Source organism: Clavelina lepadiformis, chromosome 5 (assembly GCF_947623445.1).
Source record: "Clavelina lepadiformis chromosome 5, kaClaLepa1.1, whole genome shotgun sequence".
Taxonomy (NCBI): Eukaryota; Metazoa; Chordata; class Ascidiacea; order Aplousobranchia; family Clavelinidae; genus Clavelina; species Clavelina lepadiformis.
The window spans coordinates 4,719,148-4,742,065 of record NC_135244.1 but is presented as its reverse complement, the minus strand read 5'-3'; the positions used below and the strand labels follow the sequence as shown (position 1 = coordinate 4,742,065).

The 22,918-nt window shown below is 37.4% G+C and overlaps 3 protein-coding genes and 1 long non-coding RNA gene across 5 annotated transcripts; all 4 read left to right on the top strand.

The window, feature by feature from the left end:
• Positions 1–1,477: 1,477 nt before the first annotated feature.
• On the top strand, positions 1,478–4,907 carry LOC143459802 (uncharacterized). The gene is made up of 5 exons (XM_076957084.1): positions 1,478–1,893; positions 2,076–2,189; positions 2,320–2,397; positions 3,639–3,754; positions 3,877–4,907. The coding sequence occupies exons 1-5, from the start codon at positions 1,864–1,866 to the stop codon at positions 4,511–4,513; spliced, it is 975 nt and encodes a 324-aa protein (XP_076813199.1). The 5' UTR covers positions 1,478–1,863; the 3' UTR covers positions 4,514–4,907.
• Positions 4,908–6,200: 1,293 nt separating this feature from the next.
• LOC143458669 (protein rolling stone-like) lies at positions 6,201–8,582 on the top strand. Its single transcript, XM_076955517.1, has 4 exons — positions 6,201–6,350; positions 6,434–6,568; positions 6,778–6,979; positions 7,094–8,582. The coding sequence occupies exons 1-4, from the start codon at positions 6,309–6,311 to the stop codon at positions 7,603–7,605; spliced, it is 891 nt and encodes a 296-aa protein (XP_076811632.1). The 5' UTR covers positions 6,201–6,308; the 3' UTR covers positions 7,606–8,582.
• Positions 8,583–8,591: 9 nt separating this feature from the next.
• On the top strand, positions 8,592–9,523 carry LOC143458670 (uncharacterized). The gene is made up of 2 exons (XR_013117688.1): positions 8,592–8,720; positions 9,340–9,523. It is a non-coding gene; the product is annotated as an uncharacterized LOC143458670 (long non-coding RNA).
• A 2,044-nt stretch (positions 9,524–11,567) lies between these two features.
• On the top strand, positions 11,568–20,628 carry LOC143458668 (uncharacterized). Of its 2 annotated transcripts, none has more exons than XM_076955516.1 (10): positions 11,568–11,887; positions 12,801–12,889; positions 13,496–13,546; positions 13,659–17,656; positions 17,773–17,965; positions 18,084–18,204; positions 18,394–18,483; positions 18,716–18,893; positions 19,270–19,326; positions 19,844–20,628. In XM_076955516.1, exons 2-10 carry the CDS (start codon positions 12,820–12,822, stop codon positions 19,916–19,918), a joined length of 4,833 nt encoding a protein of 1,610 aa, XP_076811631.1. In that variant the 5' UTR covers positions 11,568–11,887; positions 12,801–12,819; the 3' UTR covers positions 19,919–20,628. The 2 variants fall into 2 exon arrangements, with proteins under 2 accessions (XP_076811631.1, XP_076811630.1); XM_076955515.1 differs by having other exon boundaries at positions 11,571–11,887; positions 18,716–18,932.
• The last annotated feature ends 2,290 nt before the right edge of the window (positions 20,629–22,918 follow it).

Here is a 22,918-nt window from a genome sequence, read left to right as displayed (position 1 = left end):
AGTTTTACTGAAATTCAGCGCAGATGCCGTTTTCTGGCATTGGTCGTAAACGCAGTTTTCCTGCAATCTTGCAAAAAAATGCCTCTTTTTTGCGATCGCACGACAAACGTGATAGGAAGTGGCACTCTGAATCGGTTGCCTCGGTCGGTTGTTGGCGCTCTTACCTTGTTAGAAGGTTTCGATGGGTGGAGCCAACCTGTAGTCAATAACAATGACCAGCAACACGACCGTGATAAACTTTATGAAGAAACTATAAAAAAGAATTATATTCGCAGACATGTTTTACGCATTCAAGAGAACTATCAGCGAGGACATGAAATGATGTGATTGGCTTTGAACAATTCTTTGACAGAAACTTGACGGTTTTTAGCAGTGCAAGTTACAACATTTTAAAGGTTGTAACAGCATTAATTTTTTATCATCAAAGCGCAGCTAAAATCACGTTCAATATGATTTCAGGTTCCAAAATTTATTACATCGCCTATATTTATTGCTATTTTTGCAAAAATACTAGCCTTCCTGGGTGGTGTAGCCTAATTGAGTATAGGCCTTTGTGTACATACAATATCGGTGTTTCTTAGACCAATGCAAAATGTTGAAATTAAATACGGTTAGAATATTGCATACAGCAATACAAGCAGGCTGCATGTGGCGCTCCGCATATAATTTTAGCATAAAAACTTTAAAGACTAATATCGGTAACACATTCCGCAAAGGATCTCTATCACAACGCGTATGTTTATAAGCAGAAAGAGTTCTCCCAATTTTCAAAGACCGACAAAATATAATTAGGACTAAAGGAGCAGCAAGAGCCAGATGACAACGACACGCTTGTTCGATGTAGAAGGGCACTTTCCTACGTTTTTGACGCTTGTTGAAGTTGTCAGCGGCTTATCATTAAGAGAAAGCTGGCTTTTAGAGTGAAGTTTATAAGACTTGGGACATTTTGTTTAGGACCATTGACTTTTTTCATGTTATTTGGTTTGCAACGGCGCCAGCAAAAAAACTGTATGGGGCGCGATTTTAAAGGGACAATAAAATACGCTCCTCGAAAATTCTACGTGAGAATTACACCTTTAAACCTCTTAAAGCAACATCGTATACAAGCTTTGTAATTGAAAAGTGTTTTAGGAGTAACACATGAAGTCAAGTGCTTGACTGTACGATATAAGTGGCAGATTGTTGTAGCTACGTCGCAACAAAGTCATTGTAACTCATCATGCTCAAAGAAAAAATATCATCTATATTAACACTATCAAGAAATCGAAAACCGATCTAGTGACGTGAAATACAATAAGATACGGAGTAAACAGTGGAATCGTTAAAAGGAGTCTGCTGTGCTTTGTGAGTAAAGGTTTTAAATATCCAATTATGTTTTCGTGCCCTTCGATGCCCTTTATTCTTTGTCATTGGGCAAAGGAACAGATGACATATGTTACCAGATCAGCTTAAGGCCTTCTGTTTACGCTAAGATACGTAATACAACTTCTTAGTGAAGAAGCTAGCCAAATTGCAAGATTTATTGCATTAAGTTTCCACAATATTTGCCGTATAAATAGAGTTAGTTAATGCAATGTAGTTATAGATAGAAGCATGAAGACCCCAAAGTGATAAAACAGTGAGAAGTAACCTAAGACAAGTACTGTGAAATTGCGTTGGTGCAAGTAACTCGTAGCCTACCTGAGAACGAACCAGATATTTTACAGTGATACTTGCTGTGTTTATCGTTTTGATTGTTCCAACACAAACATTCGCTATGTTTTGCAATGTGTGGTCGTTTTGTAGATTTAAGCATACACAGATCAGACATACAATTTAAAGCAGAATGACATAACTTTGCTGATTTAGTCTTCAAAGGCAGCAATGACGGCGACGGACTTGGTGGGAACTTGGGTATGTATTTGTACAACGTACATGTTATATATTATAAACAAACGTGTATTGAGCTTTTTTCGGTATAAACTAAACCAAAACTCTGTTTTACAAACTGTGCAGTGTTTTTAGAGGAAATCTCTTTCTTTAAGGTTATTGCAGTGCAAATTATACCCGAGTTAATAAGAGTTTTACTTGTGCAGTTTCCTTCCGGATATTACGGACACCACAGAAGCAAAACCCGCAATGATATTCTTCAAGATTTCAGACATGAGGCAACCCCCATGCCTCCAAACCAGTTTATTAAATGGGTTAGGGTAAGTTATAGCGAATACATATGTGACCACAAGCACAATATCTGTATCGCAAAAATTGCAACGACGCTTGAAGTATTGTTCCGGTTTTAGAAATGTATGCACTGCCTCACATGAATTTACTGTTTCTCAGACGTCGCCGGACACGCATCGATTTTCAAAGCACGACAACCGTCACTCCTTTCCAACCGATGCTAGTTACTTTGACACGGTGAGCAATTTCCTGTATAGCGGTCGTTGGTTTGCTTTTATATGTAAAGATCTCGGGAGATTTTCATCTTCTAATAATTTATAGAAGAAGCAGATTCCTCGACAACATATTTTCTTGATCGATATTTTATGGAAATTTCATTGTGAGAAATATTTTAAAAAGCTGTAAACTAATACCAAATCGAATATTGACAAAACGGATAATACTGAGACTCTTATACATTTAGCTGACAGCAATATGAGAGAGGAAAGACTGGAATAAGTGATCCCCCTTATATGAGACAAAATTTTCATGAATGCTATAATATGCTTTGCCAAAATATTTTCCATATTTTGTACATATCAACAGGTTGTATTGTTAATCATATGCAATCCTAGTATTATCACATTCATAATCCATTTAAAGTGTTTATTTAGAAAACTATTTTTGTCTAAGAAATTTTCTAAGAAAAGCTTTTTACCCCATGACTAGTACAGTATCAAGATCCCATTGTTTTTACCCATTAATAATTAATCACCAAATTAATAAGAATACTAATCAGAATTATTTGTGATAACCCTCAAGATAAGTGTGGCTAAAAAGCAGGCCTATATACCGAATTGCAACTTTCGTATGTAGTGTGTATATGTTGACAAAGTATGACGAAGTTTTGCAGTTTAGCATCTAACTAACAGTACCCTGAAGTACACAATAAATGCAGTTTGCAACAAAGCCTACTCTAAATGGATTTGGTGTTAGAGGACCCATAGACCCTGCTGCGCCCAGTAGGTTATTTTTTTCGAAGCGCAATAATAGTTTTAGTTTTTTACGTATCCAATTGCAATTTGTGATTGGTTAATATTTCTTAATATTTCTTCCTAACCTTGACTTTTTCACTAACGTAACAACAAATAAACAGCAGGTTATATATAGCTAAATAAAGCAGTATTTTCTAAGATTCGACAAATTGAAGTTGTTAAATGACACAAAACCTGACAAGAATACAAAATTATGCATATCTATTCGGTTTGGGTATAGTAAACTGAAAAGGTTTGCACATGGATATATGTTAGGGCAAAACAATCCTTATTAACTATAGTGCCACATCCTTATATATTTATTTTTTGCAAAAATAGTGAGGGCCTTTGCGTCACATATACCTCGCAGTCTCCTTTAATCTGCGGACTATTTCATAACCTCTTATGGTTTTAAACCGACTAGCATGCAAATTACTGAAGTTCTTCTAATTTGCCACTGTTCAGGGTTTGGGAAGGAGAAAAGGAGCCGCTTCCATCACCGCCTTCAAGCCAGATCTGATGACCTGGTTTCCTCACAAAGATGAAATCGCCAAAGAAGGGTCCTCTGTGTCCATGTACAGGTGACGCTTTGTTTTATTTAGCTTAATCCCATTAAGTAGCAGTGATGGATGCGGTTGGTCAAAGTTGGCATATTTACAGATCTTCTTAGGTTTTTATTTGTAGTCATATTTGTATATATCAGGTTGGATTTTCGAAAAGGTGGAGTGAAATCAACAGAAACACTGCCGCAACGTCTCTCCCCAAGGATCAGGAAGAAAATGGCTGAAATGGACGCGAATGATGCCAGGCTGAAATGGATAAGTGACTACAAGAGACAATTCAGCCACGGCCAGCCTAACCCGCGCGTTGATATTGACCTTAACACAGGAAGGGCGTATACTGGCGTCGAAAAAAACCCGAGATCGCATCAATACGTCAACATGACCGGAAAACTGAAAAAAGTTGTCCCGCCGTACCTGGCACACACCATTAGGCGTACCAAATCCGCCCCTCCCACAAGGTTCAGTGTAGGGGACTGCTTGGTGTGGAACCCGACACCAGGCGCCCCAGTATCAATCAACTCCACCGCGTTTTCGAGAAGCAGCATAACTCCTCGTCCTCCGCCTGAACGCCGCACCAGCGAGCATCTTTTATCTCCTCGTCCGGTGAATTATAGAGCATCGCACACAACAAAAGATTACAAGAATATGACCCCTGCAGCAACTGAAATTAGCTCGTTTACTCCAATCCAAAGCAAGAGCCCGCCGACGATATCCGAAGTTACCATGATATCAGCACCTCTTCCCGACCCTACACAGCCCGTCGTTGTGGTACAGTAACAGAATCAAATATCTGCTTACAGTACCGGCCATTGCTAAGACCTTACGGTACCCTCAAAAGATTTAAGTTTGATTTAAGTTGTTTCGTCACGTTGTAGACGTCTATGTGAAGCTTCTTACTTTTGCACTTAAGCTTGTATAGGCTACGTGTGACTGCCTTTGTTGCCATAATTACATGATTGTGCGTGAGTTATTTGTTTACGATGTTTTGAATTGCCTTCTTTCAAACATTATCAGGCAGAAAAGTACCTTACACTGTCTGTTCCCGTTTTCATTGACAAATCAAAAAACGATACTACTAACAATTTTATTTGTAAAGTATGCATCGTTATAAGCTTCCCCAAACAATTTATTGTGCAGAAATGTTTTCATTAATACAAGAATGACCAATCAACCTCCGCTGAGAAATACATTTTACCATTTGTAGGTTTCCTTAGCGCACTCTTGTGGTGAACGCAACACGCAGAACAAAACCGCACGGTAAAAAGCATAAGGACCAAAGCAGAGTAATTTTACAATTTGCAAACCTAATTTTAGTTTAACTTGCATTTCGCTATTTTCAATTCAGAACTGATTCAACGATTTCTTTGATGTAATAGAAAATTTTTTGTTTGAGGAGTTTTTGTTACTAGTTGATTTCTGCTTTTCCTATTTTAAGGAAAAAAACTTACCGACCTCTGGTTTAAGGCCATGAGAAAACATCTATAGCCTACTACCATACAAAGGTAGGATACAAAGATCGTAATCATACAAAGGAAGGAAGTAAATTCGTGAATTGAGAATACTTTGCTATTTTCCAAATATTACCCGGTAAATTAGAAATTTTTGGGTACCGGGCGTTTATGGTGTGATGCTGGCAACGAATTATCTGGTTTTTGTAGTTTACTTTATAAAAACCATAAGACTAATCACTCCATGACTTCACTCGATATTTTGAATGCAAAATTTTCCTATAACTAGCGCCTGTGCATTAGGGCAAAAATGCAAAGCTACGAAAAAAGTGGAATTTGAACATTTATAACAAGTGCCATTGGGGTATTCAAAAACTGGTGCCTGAGGCAGAATTTGATAATTCATTTTAAAGAGACAGTGTATCATTGACATGGCAGCCTACAACTGCACATTTCTAAAAGCATTCTCTTTGAATTTTTTGCTTAACATCATCCTGCCTTTCAAGCTGTTCGCAAGCGCTTGGGTCTTAGGATAAGTCACTCAGAAAAGAAAAAATTTTAAAAATCACTAAAAGATAATCCTTTATCGATGTTGCTACGAACAGAAAAACGTCACCGAAAATGCAAGACTATTGATGAAAGTCTGTAAACCAGTACTCATGCAGAGAGAAAATATTGCCTAGAGCATTGTACAACTGCCTGGCAATTGATGGGGACAGCTGAATTACAAATTACTTTTCTACTCTCCTATTTGAAGAGGACGATACCCGCCAAAATTGTCCACAATACATTTCCGGCTACAGAAATGCGTCATACGGCAGATCCTAACCTACTTTATTTTTTATTTATTGTATCGAAAGACAGCTTTTACGTTTGCGTAATGTTTATAGTATCTAGCATGACTCAGCAATCATTAGGTATGGTATTATATATAATGCCCCTTATTCGTGGAGTCTCTAATATAAACTATAGTTGTGCAATGGTTTTTGCAACAGGGCCGGTATCCTATAGAACATTATGATTGGTGATGATAATGTCAGGCAGCTATTAAACTACGTCAACTGCTCAACTGCTTTATTACATTTCGAGCGGAAACGAAAACGTTATCTGGCACCACTCATAGCATGCATTTATTGCCTAACGGTTTCTTTTGTTTATGTTTTCTTGTGAGTGACGCAGCCTATTGATCAACTTAAATTATTATCAGTACAGAGATTAAGATACAGAATTATTTTTTATTTGTTACTAGGTTAAGTCGGAAGCATTAGATATAAATTACACTGAAGACTTCGTAGACGCTATGACGGCTGGATGCAGGATTGAGTTCAAAGTAAAACATTTTGGCTTTACAGACTGCAGTGGTTCATGCTTCTATGAATCTCAGGTTGGTGATAATAACGCTTTGAAATATAAGCAAGGCCGATTTGCAGCGTTTTTTCTAGCTTGGCTAACAGCTTAACACCTGTTATATAATTACAGATCAAAGTATAATGTTCAATTGAATCTAGTGTAGCCTATAGTTAATCATAGTACGAGTAAAACTGAAGAATACAGGTTTCGGATCCGTTTAATCCAACGTGTGTTTCACGGCAGTGGGGAAAAAACAGAATTGGTTACTTGATATATAGAATCATCATCTTCGGCTATGCTTTAGCCTGGATTATTGCAGACGTAGTTACAATTCCTCAACCTTACTATGCCATTTTTCTCACTAACTGGAGCGAAGTTGCCGGTTGCTTGTATCTATTCCTTGCCTTGTGCATAGCAATATACGGAGTTGCTACTGAAGGAAAAGGTAGGGTAAGTTTGTTGGTTTGGCAAGTTAATGTCTGTGCATGCAGAAACCGAATACACGATGTTACCGTTATCAGCTTCACCAACGTTAAACCACTCATGTATTTTCTTGCAGACTTACGTTGGTTTCACAAAGTTGTTTGGTTAGTGTTTGAAGCAGTTATATCTGGAGCACTTATCACAGACATACTCTTTTGGGGACTCCTGTCTAGTAGACTATCGTCTCAAGCTCTTGCTCATCAATTTAATATTCATGAGCATGTTGTAGCCTACCTGCTCCTGCTCATAGATCTATTCATCAACAAAATTCCACTTCGATTTCTGCATTTCCCATATACCGCTGGCTATGGACTAACCTATGCAATTTTTACGTTAATCTTACATGGTGCTGGAGTTAGATCAGCTGTTTACCCGCCATTAGACTGGGCAAACAGCCCTGGAATCGCAGTTCTGTACTCGTTGGTTGCATCCCTGATCGCCATGCCAGTGGCCCACATACTTCACTGGGGATTTTATCATCTTAGGGCCTTCATAGCGCGCTCTTGTGATGTTGAGGATAGTCCGCTGGAAGACCGTTCTGTGGAAAATATCGAAATGGGCGGGGAAACCAACAATGCTTTTGAATAGGCTTCCACTTTGCTGGTATAGGCTATACCGTATTTTCTTGAATAGAAACCGCGGCTACTATTTTTTATTTTTGAACGTTTTGTGCGGCTTCTATTCGAGGGCGACTTCTTTTCGAAGGCGGCTTCTTTTTTTATTACATGAAGTACCGGTAGTGTTGATTAGGTGACAATAAAATTCTGCGCTGTCTTTTGACAAAAAGGTTTTATTTTATTATTATCCGACCACTACTACAATGTGACAACTGCTGTTTTTCGCATGTGCAAGCTCTCAATGACAACCTTTATATTACACCGAAGCGATTTCAGCATTGTATTCTGCTGCTTCTATGCGAGGGCGGCTTCTATTGTTTATTTTTAATCAAATCGTGCGGTTTCTATTCGAGGGCGGTTTCTATTCAAGGGCAGTTTCTATTCAAAAAAATACGGTATTCAGTATAAGGCAACCTATATCTACTAAGCCTATGTGGTTATGAAAGCTATACGTCCAGACAGCCATCAGCAAAAACAAAGGTATTCTACTTCTAGTTACCACTATTTCCCCAGAAAAAAATTGTAGGCTATACGTTGATCGTTATTTTTCGCAGTTGCTTGTTAACCTAACTTAAATGTTACCTGAACCTTAACCTACATCTATTTGTAACGTAAACAATTAGAATCGTGTTAAACATGAAACGTATTCAGACTTCCTCTAGACATCCAAATAATACCTTATATAAACAAGTTTCAAAATACCTTATATAAACAAGTTTTCTCACATACTTTTACATTCACAATGACATAGTTTGATTTTATAGTGATATAACTACTGAATGATCTGGTATACACATTCATGTACCGCATACTCGACTTAACAGCACTGGGATTAAACGTTTTGTTGCAAATCAAGTATTTCATTTCTTGTATTGTGTTAGTAGCTGATGATAAAAAGATTGATTGAGTAGCTTGTGGTCAACCGAATCGTAATTAAAGGACTATTCCAGCATGTAGTGTTGTTACAACTTAATAACTATAGTCAACTTACAGATGCACAACGAGCTTTTAAAATATTGGCAGGTAGGCCTACTGTATGGAGTGTAACCCTTGAAGACTGTAACCCATAACAAGGTGTTCATAAGAGTGAGTATAGTCTACTACAGTTAGACTTCTTGTGCACTATAGGCAACACGCTTACGCGATTACAATACGCACTTATATTCACGATAAGTAGGAATATGACTAGACCGATTTTCGTTGAGAAATAAAGCTCCAAGAAACTTGGCCTTCTGTTTTTCTTAGTTTGGGCCGAGAAAACTTGCTACAGCAAAAGTTTTTAAACGTATCAAGTTATAAACTTGTCATCAACAAAGGTTCGGGCACTGAGAAATGCACAAACCGTACCAACATCTTTGTGCGCCTACCAGAATAACAGCAATAAAGCTGTAAAACGCCTTAAAATGAAATGCAGTATCGTATTTATACCTGCAGTATCTGCAAATTTATGGTGTGCACTTTTAAAACGCCATGCACAACATTTTTTGTAAGGCCGTATACGACAATTTAGACACGCCGAAACAATTATGAAACGATTGTAGAACATCAAATATAGGTCTTGTTTCAATTACGTTTTCATTATGACATTGACTTACAATTAGAAGAGAGACCACGATCAATGTATATGCTAGATCCAGAAAAAATCTATCATCGTCATGTTATTACAGGGTTGTACACTCAAGGTTTCTTTTGATTTCCTCAACAGTTTACTATGAGACAACGGAACTCATCGAGAGCCACCATCAGCAACAAAGCGATGTTCTCTGTCGGTCCGTGTCACAGCAGGTTCAAATAATGGCAGTTCTTTTGAGGGTCCAACGTTTGAAAAATCAAGATAAACACAAAGATTCGATTACATTTACATTACATTACATTACACGATCAAAGATTACATTTTTTCCGTTCGTGTATTTGTTAATAGTCTCGCAATAGCTATATTTTTATAAGTAAGTTTACGTAACTCGCAAGTTTTTGCAAAGGTTATTCGGGTTCAATTCACGAAAGCGGCTTGCCAATTTTAGCACGAAATGTTTATCATGAGGTTCTCAATATTTTGTTGGTGCTGCTGATATGAATAATTAATTGATGTAGATTTGACGGGCGCAAGTTCGTTAGACGTTTACCTCCATATAAGACGGCTAGAGCTTAAGTTAATCAAGCGACTACAAGAATATTCGCTCGGTACAAGCTTTAATAGAAAAGGTGTTGTCACGTGCTCTACATGCAAAACTTCTAAACTGTTAACGCAAATGAGTCGGCGGCTGGGTTGTATATTTTAAACTACTACTGTTGTGAAAGCAAAATGTAGGCTAGTTGTTTTCAGGATCAAGATTTTAAAACACAATTGAAAGGTGTCTTATTTATTTCAATGAAGCAAGTTTTTAAGAAAAAGCAAATAACGTTTTGGTCTTCACCGATTACATCATGTTTATGCGCGTGGTATGCTTCAAGGTATGAGCTTACGACTTAGATTCTAAATCGCGCGATCTACAATAGAGTTGGGTGCATTTTACGATGATGACGTATTCGATACCTGGAAATGAGGAAGAATAATAAGAGGAAACGAAATTCTCTTCGGCATTTTTATATAATTTACAGAGATTGTTTAAGTTGAGAAAGGCTGAATATTTATCATAGAACGCTTTACGTGGGCATGTTATCGTTATTTTCTATTTTGAGCTAAATCTTACCAACAAGAAACGCTAAAATAGTGTCAAATTAATGAATTTTGAATCGTTGAATATACGTGCTGATAACAGCGAATGACCAAACCACGAGAAAACCAAATTGGGTGAAAGAGTCATTAAAACACGAAGAAACTTGTCACAACATTTATATTTCAAAGTTTGCACGGAAAATAACAAGCCCGTTGTATTCGATTGTGATATGATATTTCTGCGATACAAACATTGTTGCTTTTTTTTATCAATATGTAGGAGTAAAGTTGTGACAGTTAGGTTTACCAGCAGAACGAACACAAATGAAGTCAAGAAAATAACTAAGAATATGTTTTACTGTCTTGGCTAAATATTGTTATTAAAATTTCATTTACCCCCAAGTGATTTTGGTAACTTTAACTTTAAAGCACTTTAAGCACTAAAACATCAGAGGGCTAATCATTACCTACAAAACGTAGCGAAGCAAAGAAAACATAATCTAACTTAAAAATGCATTTATAAGAACGTGCTTCGCTTAACGTGTCTAATAAAATGCATTTATATAATTATACTTTGGTCTGTTATAATAGACCAAAGTTATAAGTACTAAAGTACACTACAGAAACCTTGCGTTTTAGACTTCATTTTATTTATTGGTTCTACGCCCGTAAGTTCACATCCATGTTTAATTTGTGTTAAACTTTGTTTCCTATAACGAGTATCGGCTAATTACTGGTTTAGTTTTTCCAGTGAGCACTCGGATGCCTCGGCGCAATAAGTTTTCAATAATTTCAATTCAACCTTCACTGCGTCCGTTATTATCGTGAAGCGCTGAACTATTCCTGCCTTCTGGCTACAAACACGATGAAACGGCAATTTTGGGAAACCGATTCGAAATGTAGCGAATGCACGTTCAACTAAACCGGGGCATTTTATCTCAAAGCAACATGTCACGCACAACAGTGTACTACACACGGTAGCTTTAGTAACATGAATATTGAATATGATATAACTTATATAGATATATATACGGTCGAATTGATATATATTACTGTAACCGCTTTATATGAAAGGTTAAAGTAATTGACAACCGCATCATACTTTTGGTGACGTGAGTACAAACTACAGATTATTTTTGACCGGAGGCAAATTGCGATGCCTAAAAAAATGCAGGTTGCCGCGATTAACATTGATAACAGCGTGGAAGCAGGAATTGTAGCATAGCTCTAAGATGGGCTCGGCACGAATACTTTGTCGTTGATGAAATAATACGTCATTGTCCTGTGATAATGAGCTGTCGCTGACGTGACATTGGCGATTTGAATGTTAACCAAGCATGTCACTTTTACGCGTCAGGCGTTGTAATTAGAACAAGTCGCTAAGGGACGCGATCTCGCAAAGCGACGTCAAAGATGCGATCCACTTAAGGCTAGTTAAGTGTTGCAAGTGTATAGCTTAGGTCAACGGTCAACGTAATAACTATTCTCACAAGAGTAATTCTATTCAGCACTTCCCGTGACTTGCGAGGCTGATATAAACTTTTCATTTCTTATGTGGGACTACCTGGATCCCAGACGAGGATAATTTGCTCGTTAGGTGAGAATTACGCATTCAGTGTTTACCCGAAGCAAGTCAGCAGGATTGACAGCCTTAATAAATAAACGTGCATTAAAACTATATCAAGAAATGCGACTGCTATATACCGTATTAATCATGAGATAAGATAGGGTCTGTAGTGTAGACAGTCTTTTTTTCAGCATGATTTATAGTATCACGGCTTATTTTGGGGGATATGGCATGCATTACGGTCATTTAGTGATTCTCCCATGAGAGGCAAGCAGCAAATGTTGGTTTGTTCTGTAATGAAAAAAGAGCAAAATATTTTCAAATCATTATACCATAATATTTAATTAGGTAATTATCAGTCTACTTGAGAGTGGAAAAGACTGAAAGGAAATATTCCATAGCAAAACGTATTTGAAGTTAAACTTGTGTCTGCTCCCAGCGAATTTTTAGGTAGCCCTTATACACTAGGTTTAGCGTAAAATCCTGACAAAACTAACTTTCGTGGTAGTGTAGTAATTTAAAAAAACAGTGCTACGGTTGCGTATAAATCTTCCACCGTAATTTGTTGTAGTGAAAGGAAAAAACAGTGTTTGCAAAAAAGTACAAGATCTTCGTAATGATTACGTCACAGATATGAAGTATTATGGAAAGACGCGTACTCAGTGTTCAAGCATCGTTCAATGAGCTTCAATATTACAGAATCGTTTTTAAGACGAATTTTTTTTCATAAGGACAGATGAGACCATATTACGTGTTGCTAGTCTAAAATAAGATAGAACATAATCTTTGTTTAAAACTTATACAGACCGACTAATATTTATAACAGGAGTTATGACGCTGGATAAGGCGCGGTACCGTATAACCTTAGATTAGAGCATGACTAAATAACCTAAATAAGGTATTGTTCATCCGACTAATTATGACTAAAAATTTGTTTTTGTAGAAGTAGTAAAAAGGACATCATGCAGGATCGTCTAGCTTTAAGTTACGCTTTAACGGGTGTGGCCCTGATCGTCCTATATTCATCATCAGGTGAGTGCTCGGTAATTTTAGCAAATTGCTTAAAGCGATTTAATGTTTCTGCACGTGTTGTAGCGATTTTGTTTGCCGTGACACCGGTAACGTTTCTTTTTTTTTGATTGACAAACTTGATGAATTGTTAAAGCGAAGGGCAAGTGTTAAGACAAATTAAAAGTAAATCATAAATAAACTACATTATTATTACAAATTTCGTTTGTTCGGTATATATACGTACTGACAGCTCAGCTCATCTTTTCGAAGGTCAGCTTAATTCAGCACTTATCCCTTACTCTAAAGTCTAAACAACATAAAAAATTTTAATACTCGCCAAGACGTTGTTGACCGGTATAACCGCAACAAAAGCCATAAGCTGCGATATGATGATCATGGGGGTGCTATGAATGTCATCAATTACATCAGAAGTGTTCCATGACAAATAGTCTCTTCAAAATCGTAATATCTTCAAAAGTGTTCCATGTAGTGGCCGAAGGGTGTTCTAGTGCTTCTGACACTGCGTTGCAAATGCATGCAAATGGCGGAATTGACAACAAATAGTACTGATTTTTGTTTTACCACATTTATGACGTTTTAAAAACGAATTTTATAAATCTTTTACAGCTCAAGTAGAATGCGGAATTTTGAATCGAAAAGTGGTGTCAACAGCATCAAGTAAGACGCTTAAAATGCATTCCGCTTAAATTTACGAAAACCTCTCTAAGTTTTATGACTCTATGGTTTTACATACTAAACTTTACAAATGGCTTTGTACTTGTATTTATAGCAGATTGCAACGGCCATGGGACACTTATCTTCAATTACTGCGTATGCTATTCGGGTTTTATTGGTAGCCAGTGTGAAGTCTACCAAAGCAAAAATAACAATGACCATCAAATATACAATGGCAGGGATAAAATTATCTTGGCAATCTCTAGTTCACTGTCAAAAAATAACGCGGAAGACCTGCACGAAATAAGACTTAAACGCCAGGTCACCAATGAATCAAACGGAAGCGATTCTTATGGCTATGACAACACGGAATACGGTGCATACTACCCTGGAGACTTCTATGACACTTACGACAATTATACAATAGATGCCTTTACAGAAAGTCAAACTACTATGACATATGGAGATGATTCCACAACACAAGAATCATTGATTACTACTGCTGAAGCAAGGCCATTGGATGAAACAACAATGCTTCCCATGGACACTTCCACTAAAATTGAGCCAGCTGTTATATTAGATGTAACAACTGCCACTGAAATGTTGTCACTAGACAAAACAACAGATGCAGAAATACCAGCAACAGAAGAATCAATGACTCCCACTTCTGAAGCATTGCCATTTGATGAAACAACAAAATTTGAAATGGATGAAACAACAATGCCTCCCATGGACACTTCCACTAAAACTGAGCCAGCTGTTATATTAGATGTAACAACTGCCACTGAAATGTTGTCAGTAGAAAAGGTAACGGCTGCAGATGAACTGGCAACACAAGAATCAATGACTGCTACTGCTGAAGCATTGCTAATGGATGAAACAACACAGATTGAAAAGGATGAAACATCAACACCTCCCATGGACACTTCCATTAAAACTGAATCAGCTGTTATATTAGATGTAACAACTGCCACTGAAATGTTGTCAGTAGAAAAAGTAACGGCGGCAGATGAACTGGCAACACAAGAATCAATGACTGCTCCTGCTGAAGCATTGCTAATGGATGAAACAACACAGATTGAAATGGATGAAACATCAACACCTACCATGGACACTTCCACTAAATCTGAGTCAGCTGTTATATTAGATGTAACAACTGCCACTGAAACGTTGTCAGTAGAAAAAGTAACGGCGGCAGATGAACTTGCAACACAAGAATCAATGACTGCTACTGCTGAAGCATTGCTAATGGATGAAACAACACAGATTGCAATGGATGAAACATCAACACCTCCCATGGACACTTCCACTAAAACTGAATCAGCTGTTATATTAGATGTAACAACTGCCACTGAAATGTTGTCAGTAGAAAAAGTAACGGCGGCAGATGAACTGGCAACACAAGAATCAATGACTGCTACTGCTGAAGCATTGCTAATGGATGAAACAACACAGATTGAAAAGGATGAAACATCAACACCTACCATGGACACTTCCACTAAATCTGAGTCAGCTGTTATATTAGATGTAACAACTGCAACTGAAATGTTGTCAGTAGAAAACATAACGGCTGCAGATGAACTGGCAACACAAGAATCAATGACTGCTACTGCTGAAGCATTGCTAATGGATGAAACAACACAGATTGAAAAGGATGAAACATCAACACCTCCCATGGACACTTCCACTAAATCTGAATCAGCTGTTATATTAGATGTAACAACTGCCACTGAAATGTTGTCAGTAGAAAAAGTAACGGCTGCAGATGAACTTGCAACACAAGAATCAATGACTCCTACTGCTGAAGCATTGCTAATGGATGAAACAACACAGATTGAAATGGATGAAACATCAACACCTCCCATGGACACTTCCACTAAATCTGAGTCAGCTGTTATATTAGATGTAACAACTGCCACTGAAATGTTGTCAGTAGAAAAAGTAACGGCGGCAGATGAACTTGCAACACAAGAATCAATGACAGCTACTGCTGAAGCATTGCTGATGGATGAAACAACACAGATTGAAATCGATGAAACATCAACACCTCCCATGGACACTTCCACTAAATCTGAGTCAGCTGTTATATTAGATGTAACAACTGCAACTGAAATGTTGTCAGTAGAAAAAGTAACGGCGGCAGATGAACTGGCAACACAAGAATCAATGACTCCTACTGCTGAAGCATTGCTAATGGATGAAACAACACAGATTGAAATGGATGAAACATCAACACCTCCCATGGACACTTCCACTAAATCTGAATCAGCTGTTAGATTAGATGTAACAACTGCCACTGAAATGTTGTCAGTAGAAAAAGTAACGGCGGCAGATGAACTGGCAACACAAGAATCAATGACTCCTACTGCTGAAGCATTGCTAATGGATGAAACAACAAAGATTGCAATGGATGAAACATCTATACCTCCCATGGACACTTCCACTAAAACTGAGTCAGCTGTTATATTAGATGTAACAACTGCCACTGAAATGTTGTCAGTAGAAAAGGTAACGGCTGCAGATGAACTGGCAACACAAGAATCAATGACTGCTACTGCTGAAGCATTGCTAATGGATGAAACAACACAGATTGAAATCGATGAAACATCAACACCTCCCATGGACACTTCCACTAAATCTGAATCAGCTGTTATATTAGATGTAACAACTGCAACTGAAATGTTGTCAGTAGAAAAAGTAACGGCGGCAGATGAACTGGCAACACAAGAATCAATGACTCCTACTGCTGAAACATTGCCATTGGATGAAACAACACAGATTGAAATGGATGCATCAACACCTCCCATGGACATTTCCGCTAAAACTGAATCAGCTGTTATATTAGATGTAACAACTGCCACTGAAATGTTGTCAGTAGAAAAAGTAACGGCGGCAGATGAACTGGCAACACAAGAATCAATGACTGCTACTGCTGAAGCATTGCTAATGGATGAAACAACACAGATTGTAAAGGATGAAACATCAACACCTCCCATGGACACTTCCATTAAAACTGAATCAGCTGTTATATTAGATGTAACAACTGCCACTGAAATGTTGTCAGTAGAAAAAGTAACGGCGGCAGATGAACTTGCAACACAAGAATCAATGACTCCTACTGCTGAAGCATTGCTAATGGATGAAACAACACAGATTGAAATGGATGAAACATCAACACCTCCCATAGAAACTTCCACTAAAACTGAATCAGCTGTTGTATTAGATGTAACAACTGCCACTGAAATATTGTCAGTAGACAAAACAACAGATGCAGAGGAACCAGCAACACAAGAATCAATGACTGCTACTGCTGAAGCATTGCTAATGGATGAAACAACACAGATTGAAATGGATGAAACATCAACACCTCCCATGGACACTTCCACTAAATCTGAGTCAGCTGTTATATTAGATGTAACAACTGCCACTGAAATGTTGTCAGTAGAAAAAGTAACGGCTGCAGATGAACTGGCAACACAAGAATCAATGACTGCTACTGCTGAAGCATTGCCAATGGATGAAACAACAAAAATTGAAATGGATGAAACACCTATACCTCTCATGGACACTTCCATTAAAACTGAGTCAGCTGTTATATTAGATGTAACAACTGCCACTGAAATGTTGTCAGTAGAAAAAACATCAGATGCAGATGATCTAATAACACAAGAATCAATGACTCCCACTGCTGAAGCAAGGTCATCCAATGAACCAACAAAGATTGAAACGACTGTAAGATCAACGTCATTCATAGACACTTCCACTAAAACTGAGCCAGCTGTAATACCAGATGTAACAACTGTCACTAGAATGTTGTCAGTATACAAAACAACGGGTACAGATGAACTGACCACACAGGAGTCATTGACTATAGATCAGGGTATGGAAGAAACAGTAAGAAACACTACCTTACCCAATGTTGGTACACCAGCTTTTAGAGAAGACGCAACTACAGCGGTATCATGTTCTGAAAATCAACAAGAAAAGAATGGTACATGCGTTTCATTAAAAACTTATAATGCGCAGTTCACCATGAATGCAGAGTATGTACAAGCTTATGAAGACATTAAATCGGATGAGGCACTCGTCTTTATTTCATCACTTATTGAATTGGTAACAGTGCTGTTAACTACCTTTTTTGTAACGTTCTTGTAATCAACTAAAACGTGTGTACCATTTTTAAAGTTTTTGTGACACATTCCAATGAATGTATCTAAATATTTGTGTAGCTTTCCTCGCTCTTTGGAAAGTATGGTTTCCATACATTCAAGATCAACAAGCTCTCAAAAGGTTCAGTTGTTGTCGACGGCGACTTGGTTTTTGCAGATACTGATGCGCTTAAACATACTGCCACTTCACTTGGTGGTCTCTTAGAAACTCAGCTTAATGCAACGGGCAATTTTTCAAATATTGCGGTAAAAGGTATGCTGCTTCATATTACTGTATGTTTTAACTTTAAGCGAAAATTTTTAGAATAAGTTTTAATATAAGATTGCTGCTTACTTCTGAATTTAATTAGACAGCTATTCTTTCCCAACAGATGTAGATGAGTGCTCTACTGCTGGCACCAATGACTGTAGTTTTCATGCAAGATGCATAAACATAGATGGCGGTTTTACATGCTCTTGCAACGAAGGGTTTCAAGACGTAAGCCCTAACAGGTGAATTTTTTTTTTGGCCATAAGCTAGTTCATAATTTTTAATTTAACGTATTCTTCCAAGTGAATGATTAAACATCAAAGATTGTAACCTCGGTAGTAAGATGCTGCGAAACATGTTCCGTTTAAACTACGTTCGTGAAAAGACTTGTAACTTTGTCTAACTATAATACCTTGTGTTACGCACAACAGGCCCGGAAGACTTTGCGAAAACTTCTGTGATAGTGCAAAGTGCTTAAATGGTGGAGAGTGTTACGTTGATGGAAACTCCACCCACTGCAGGTACATACACTGGTCATTTACTGCTTTATAAATTCTTTTTGTGTTTTAAATGAAGCTCATGACAATTTAACTCCATTATAAAAGTTACGTAGAACGTTTATATTGGCTTTACGCAGTATTTCTTGCTGTAACAGCTGTAGTACCTTTCAGCTTACATCTACAGACAAATAAATAAATAAGTCAAGCTCAACTTTGTAAAAGACACTGAATGATTAATTCTGCCGTTTTTCAGATGTCAACCGCAGTTCGGCGGCATTCATTGTGAAGAATCTATTTATCAATGGAGACAAGCAACAATCGCCATTTCGATAGTACTTGGAGTATTCTTCCTTGCTGTGTTGTTAGGTGTCATCTGCTTTGCTTGCCGAAAACAAAAGAAGTCTTCAACCTATCAAAGCGATTTGCCACTGGTAACCGGATTTAAATCGACAGCAGAAGATGCGCCAAAAGTAACTCTGCTTTAGTTGCTAACGCACTACCAAATGCTTAAAACGCAGAATTTGCTATGAAATGCCTTTGAAACTACTGTTAATTTTTGATAAACAACTTCTTTTACTAACCACTAACCTTTATTCTTGGACTCACGTTTCAATTTCCTACCTAATGGTAAACTGTGTAGAGTGGACTAATTTAAGCTTATTGTAAGCTTGTAAGGACTCCATGAAACGTATCTGACCTAAAACCGCAAACTGTGTGTTGTTTATTGGTTTTATATGTAAACAAAAACTGGCTTAGTAATCTGACGGCTTGATAACAATATCGACTAACACACACTTCCACTTTCAGTCGTACAACAATCCGCTTGTTGAGGAGGAGAGAAGAACTACCGCACCGCCAGCCGGGGTAAGTTTGACTTAGAACGTTTGAAATTGATAAGACTACTCCAGCACTGTAACATTTAAGAATGATCAAATGATTAGTCATGGTCCGCCATGTTTTTCAGTGATTTATGGAATTTTGTTTTATACAAATCGAGATATAAAACAGTCGTGCCTATTTGTTTGTACAAGGCTTTTCACTGCAACGTAAAACTATACAAGAAGCTAGCTTTCATAACACCAACAAGCAGTCGAGTGAAATTTATGTCATGTCATTGGCGCATTAAACGCTAAAATACTTTAAATGAGTCTGAAGTAGCCTATAAGGAATGTGATATACATGTAGACATCGTGAGTGGGTGGGCAAAAATTAGTTGATGTCTATGGCATTCATCCTTAAATATTTGTGGTGCTGTATCTCATAACTCGTCACAGCCATCCTGCACAGTTCTTTTTTTATCGCAGTAGACAACTAGAAAATATAGTTTCCATAATGAAGTTAATAACTCTCATTACATCAAAGAATCATTTTACTCTTACAGGCTGAAGCAAACAACGGCCTGACCACAAGTACATCAACTTTCAGGCCAGACGAAAAAAATGATGACAAACTTTGAGTCAAATTGTTCAGAGTGTAAATTTCACTGCTAAGAAAAGGCCACAGCCTCCAAAAACCTACTTTGCCAGTATGAGCATTGTGATGGTCAAAGGCCGTGCATTGCGTACAAATTTTATGAAAATGGCAGAAATTTACGAAACTGTTAGCACATATGTCTAAATTATCTTAGGTAGCCTACCCTATCCGTCCTAGCTTTTATTCCGACCAAACATTTTAGGCGATAGAAACACTGACGTAGATTGAAAGCATCGTGATATTACGCTAAGGCGTCCACTGCTATCAAATGAGACGGGATTCGTTATATGAATTCCTGTTGATGAATTAGTGCCCTGTTTTGAATTTTTGTCTGTAGGTGACTGTTATCAATATTTTTAACCGGCAAAAAACTGCTTTATATTTATCGTTTAATCTTTAATGAATAATAATTTTATTTTGTTGGACGACACCATGACATTGTTTCTAAGAACGCGGTGATGGCGTTTACGTCAAAATGCATTGCAATTGTATTTCATAACGTAAATGGCGCTTTAGTTCCACAGTGAGCTACTGATATGGCAACTGCTCGATAAATAATTTGCATCGTGCGTTTTATATGCTGCCACCCTCCTATTGACAAGAAACGTCTTCTGAAATCTTTTGCTTGCTTTATGTATCCACTATTACTATTGTTATCGATTGTACTGCTAATAAACACATATGCATATGTTATTTCTATAGTTCATGGTGGTGCATTCAGGTAAGGCGAATTACGATCGACCGGTGGTATATGGTTTTGCTTATATTTACCCATTAGCGACACGAGTGTTCAATATCTGCGCTTCAAAATACACGCTTAGTCGACCACTGTGAGTCCGTGACTAGCAATGGTTTTCAAGTAACCGACCGTTTGCCAATTTAAATAATCATACAACACACATTGATCCACGTTATTTTTACAGAGAACTGACAAACATTTTGCCCGCAACCATTATCTCTGGTTAAAATAACTCAGTCCTCGATCACCATCGTATTGTCATAATTGTTACGTTTTGTTGTCCTCACTCTTATAGAATTACAGGCACATGTTTTATTTAATAGCAGTTAGGTCAAGTTTTCGTTCACACAGCTCATTTCAGGAGCTCCAATACAAAACTGTCAGTCCAACTACTTGTCGGACACACGTCGACAAAAAGACACACGTGCTTAATTAACCACTGAAACGCGCAATCGGCCGCAAGGGAGAAACGTAACAGATACAGGTCAAAAACAAGTGTAACACAATCATAGCAATATATTAATTTCTTTTCTATAATGAATGATGTATCGTGTATCGTATTTTTCGTTAAAAGAACAGCGTTTTCTGTATAATTATTGTATTTACACATTCCTTTAAACTTTTTAAAGTGTACTATAAACAAAATTAAACTAGATGAGCAATCGATTTACCATTGCCTGCTGACCGAAAGGTGTTCTGTCTATGTATGCTTGACCGAAACGAAGGGGTATTGTTCACCTGCCTTCTATATATTTGCATAGTATTATACTTTGATTATATCCCGCTGTGGTCAAGATGTGATTTGTATAATTTTTGTTATAGAGTGTACACAAAAGCATTGGCATTAAATCATAGAATCAAACACGTCAAAATAAGAAAGTGATCGTAAGATGCAGAATATTGCGTAGGTCTGCAAGTTACTAACATGCATGTTGCAACAATTTTCTTTCTTTGTACGATATGCGTTTTATGTAGGATACGTACACAACAGACTTCAGTAAGTCTATTTGAGCCGATAGTGAAAAGATAGATGTGCCTATACATTCCTTAAAGTAATGTGAAAAAGTTGCTAAATGCTTCCACATTGTGGTAGGCAGTCTAAAACACGTAAATTGAGGACAGGTCAGCAGAAACAATCCTCGGTCATGTTATTGGTCAGGGCCAAAAGTAAAGTCGTAACCAAGTCATCAAACTCTAGTCGCAAGTGAAGTCATTTACCTTTTCAATCTCCAGTCAAAACGAGTCTTGATATAAGTGACTCGAGTCAATTGATATATGAAATCAAGCATACCTTCAACCGGCTTTACCTGTTGCTCTAAGAACAAAATATCTTATCTTTGTGTATCACTTTTCTATGATTTTAACACATTAAAACTTCTTTCGTCAGAATTCCAAGTCGTTATCGACACTTATGAAATGTATAGGAGAAAGAAATAATTAGAATGTGAACAAAATAAAAAAAGCAAAATGAGTAATATTGCATTGGAGTAAGTTGCACGTCACTATAGTTCATAAATGACCCTTCAATATGTATTTTTCTATGATCAACCACCTTTCCACATCTGCTACTTAGCAAGTGTATTGACCTATTACTCCGATTGTAAAGAAAAACGCCGCTTGAACTTCACTTTCAGTTATTCTTCAAACGTTGGTATTTGGAACGGTGTGCTAGCTATATCAATTCATCTAACTTCGGTATAGTGGATAGGGTCTAGCACTCTAAGTCTAGCCTGTAGTACAACAGGATTAAGCTTAAAAACAAATCCGTTTCAGTTTTGGTGATATTTACATTACATAATAATACAATCTATTGTATAATTACTGTATTTACAAAACCATAACTGCTAACTTCTCACGTCCTAAATTTCTTCATTTTTCCGATGTACAGTTCTAAAACATAACTGCGCGAAAATTTTCTACATACTTTTGCATAAATTACGGTCAGGCAAAACATATTCAATCATTGGACATGACATTTTGATTAAGATAACCAGCTCAAAAATTGACGAGGCTAATGTATACTCTTGATCAATAGAAACTATTGCGATTTATGGGAATCGCGTTTGTTTTTCTTGCTTGCAAAAAAGCTAAAAACCGCAATCCCAGCGGCGATTCCAACTGCAATAATGATGGCTGGAGCTCCAGCAGCCGCAACTGTACCCGAAAGTGCAGCTGCTTTTGAGCATATTGAGAGTGAAAGAATGTGTGGCGGTGACACCATGTCTGTTACTTTTTGGAACACTT

Excerpts from the sequence above, each read along its gene's own strand:
- LOC143458669 (XM_076955517.1), top strand. The coding sequence starts at position 6,309 with ATGCATTTATTGCCTAACGGTTTCTTTTGTTTATGTTTTCTT. Across the intron at positions 6,569-6,777 it reads CATGCTTCTATGAATCTCAG|TGGGGAAAAAACAGAATTGG; the intron begins GTTGGTGATAAT and ends GTTTCACGGCAG. Across the intron at positions 6,980-7,093 it reads AGTTGCTACTGAAGGAAAAG|ACTTACGTTGGTTTCACAAA; the intron begins GTAGGGTAAGTT and ends ATTTTCTTGCAG.
- LOC143459802 (XM_076957084.1), top strand. The coding sequence starts at position 1,864 with ATGACGGCGACGGACTTGGTGGGAACTTGG. Across the intron at positions 2,398-3,638 it reads ATGCTAGTTACTTTGACACG|GGTTTGGGAAGGAGAAAAGG; the intron begins GTGAGCAATTTC and ends GCCACTGTTCAG. Across the intron at positions 3,755-3,876 it reads TCCTCTGTGTCCATGTACAG|GTTGGATTTTCGAAAAGGTG; the intron begins GTGACGCTTTGT and ends TGTATATATCAG.
- LOC143458668 (XM_076955515.1), top strand. The coding sequence starts at position 12,820 with ATGCAGGATCGTCTAGCTTTAAGTTACGCTTTAACGGGTGTGGCCCTG. Across the intron at positions 17,657-17,772 it reads TTTCATCACTTATTGAATTG|CTTTCCTCGCTCTTTGGAAA; the intron begins GTAACAGTGCTG and ends ATATTTGTGTAG. Across the intron at positions 18,484-18,715 it reads GGAAACTCCACCCACTGCAG|ATGTCAACCGCAGTTCGGCG; the intron begins GTACATACACTG and ends GCCGTTTTTCAG.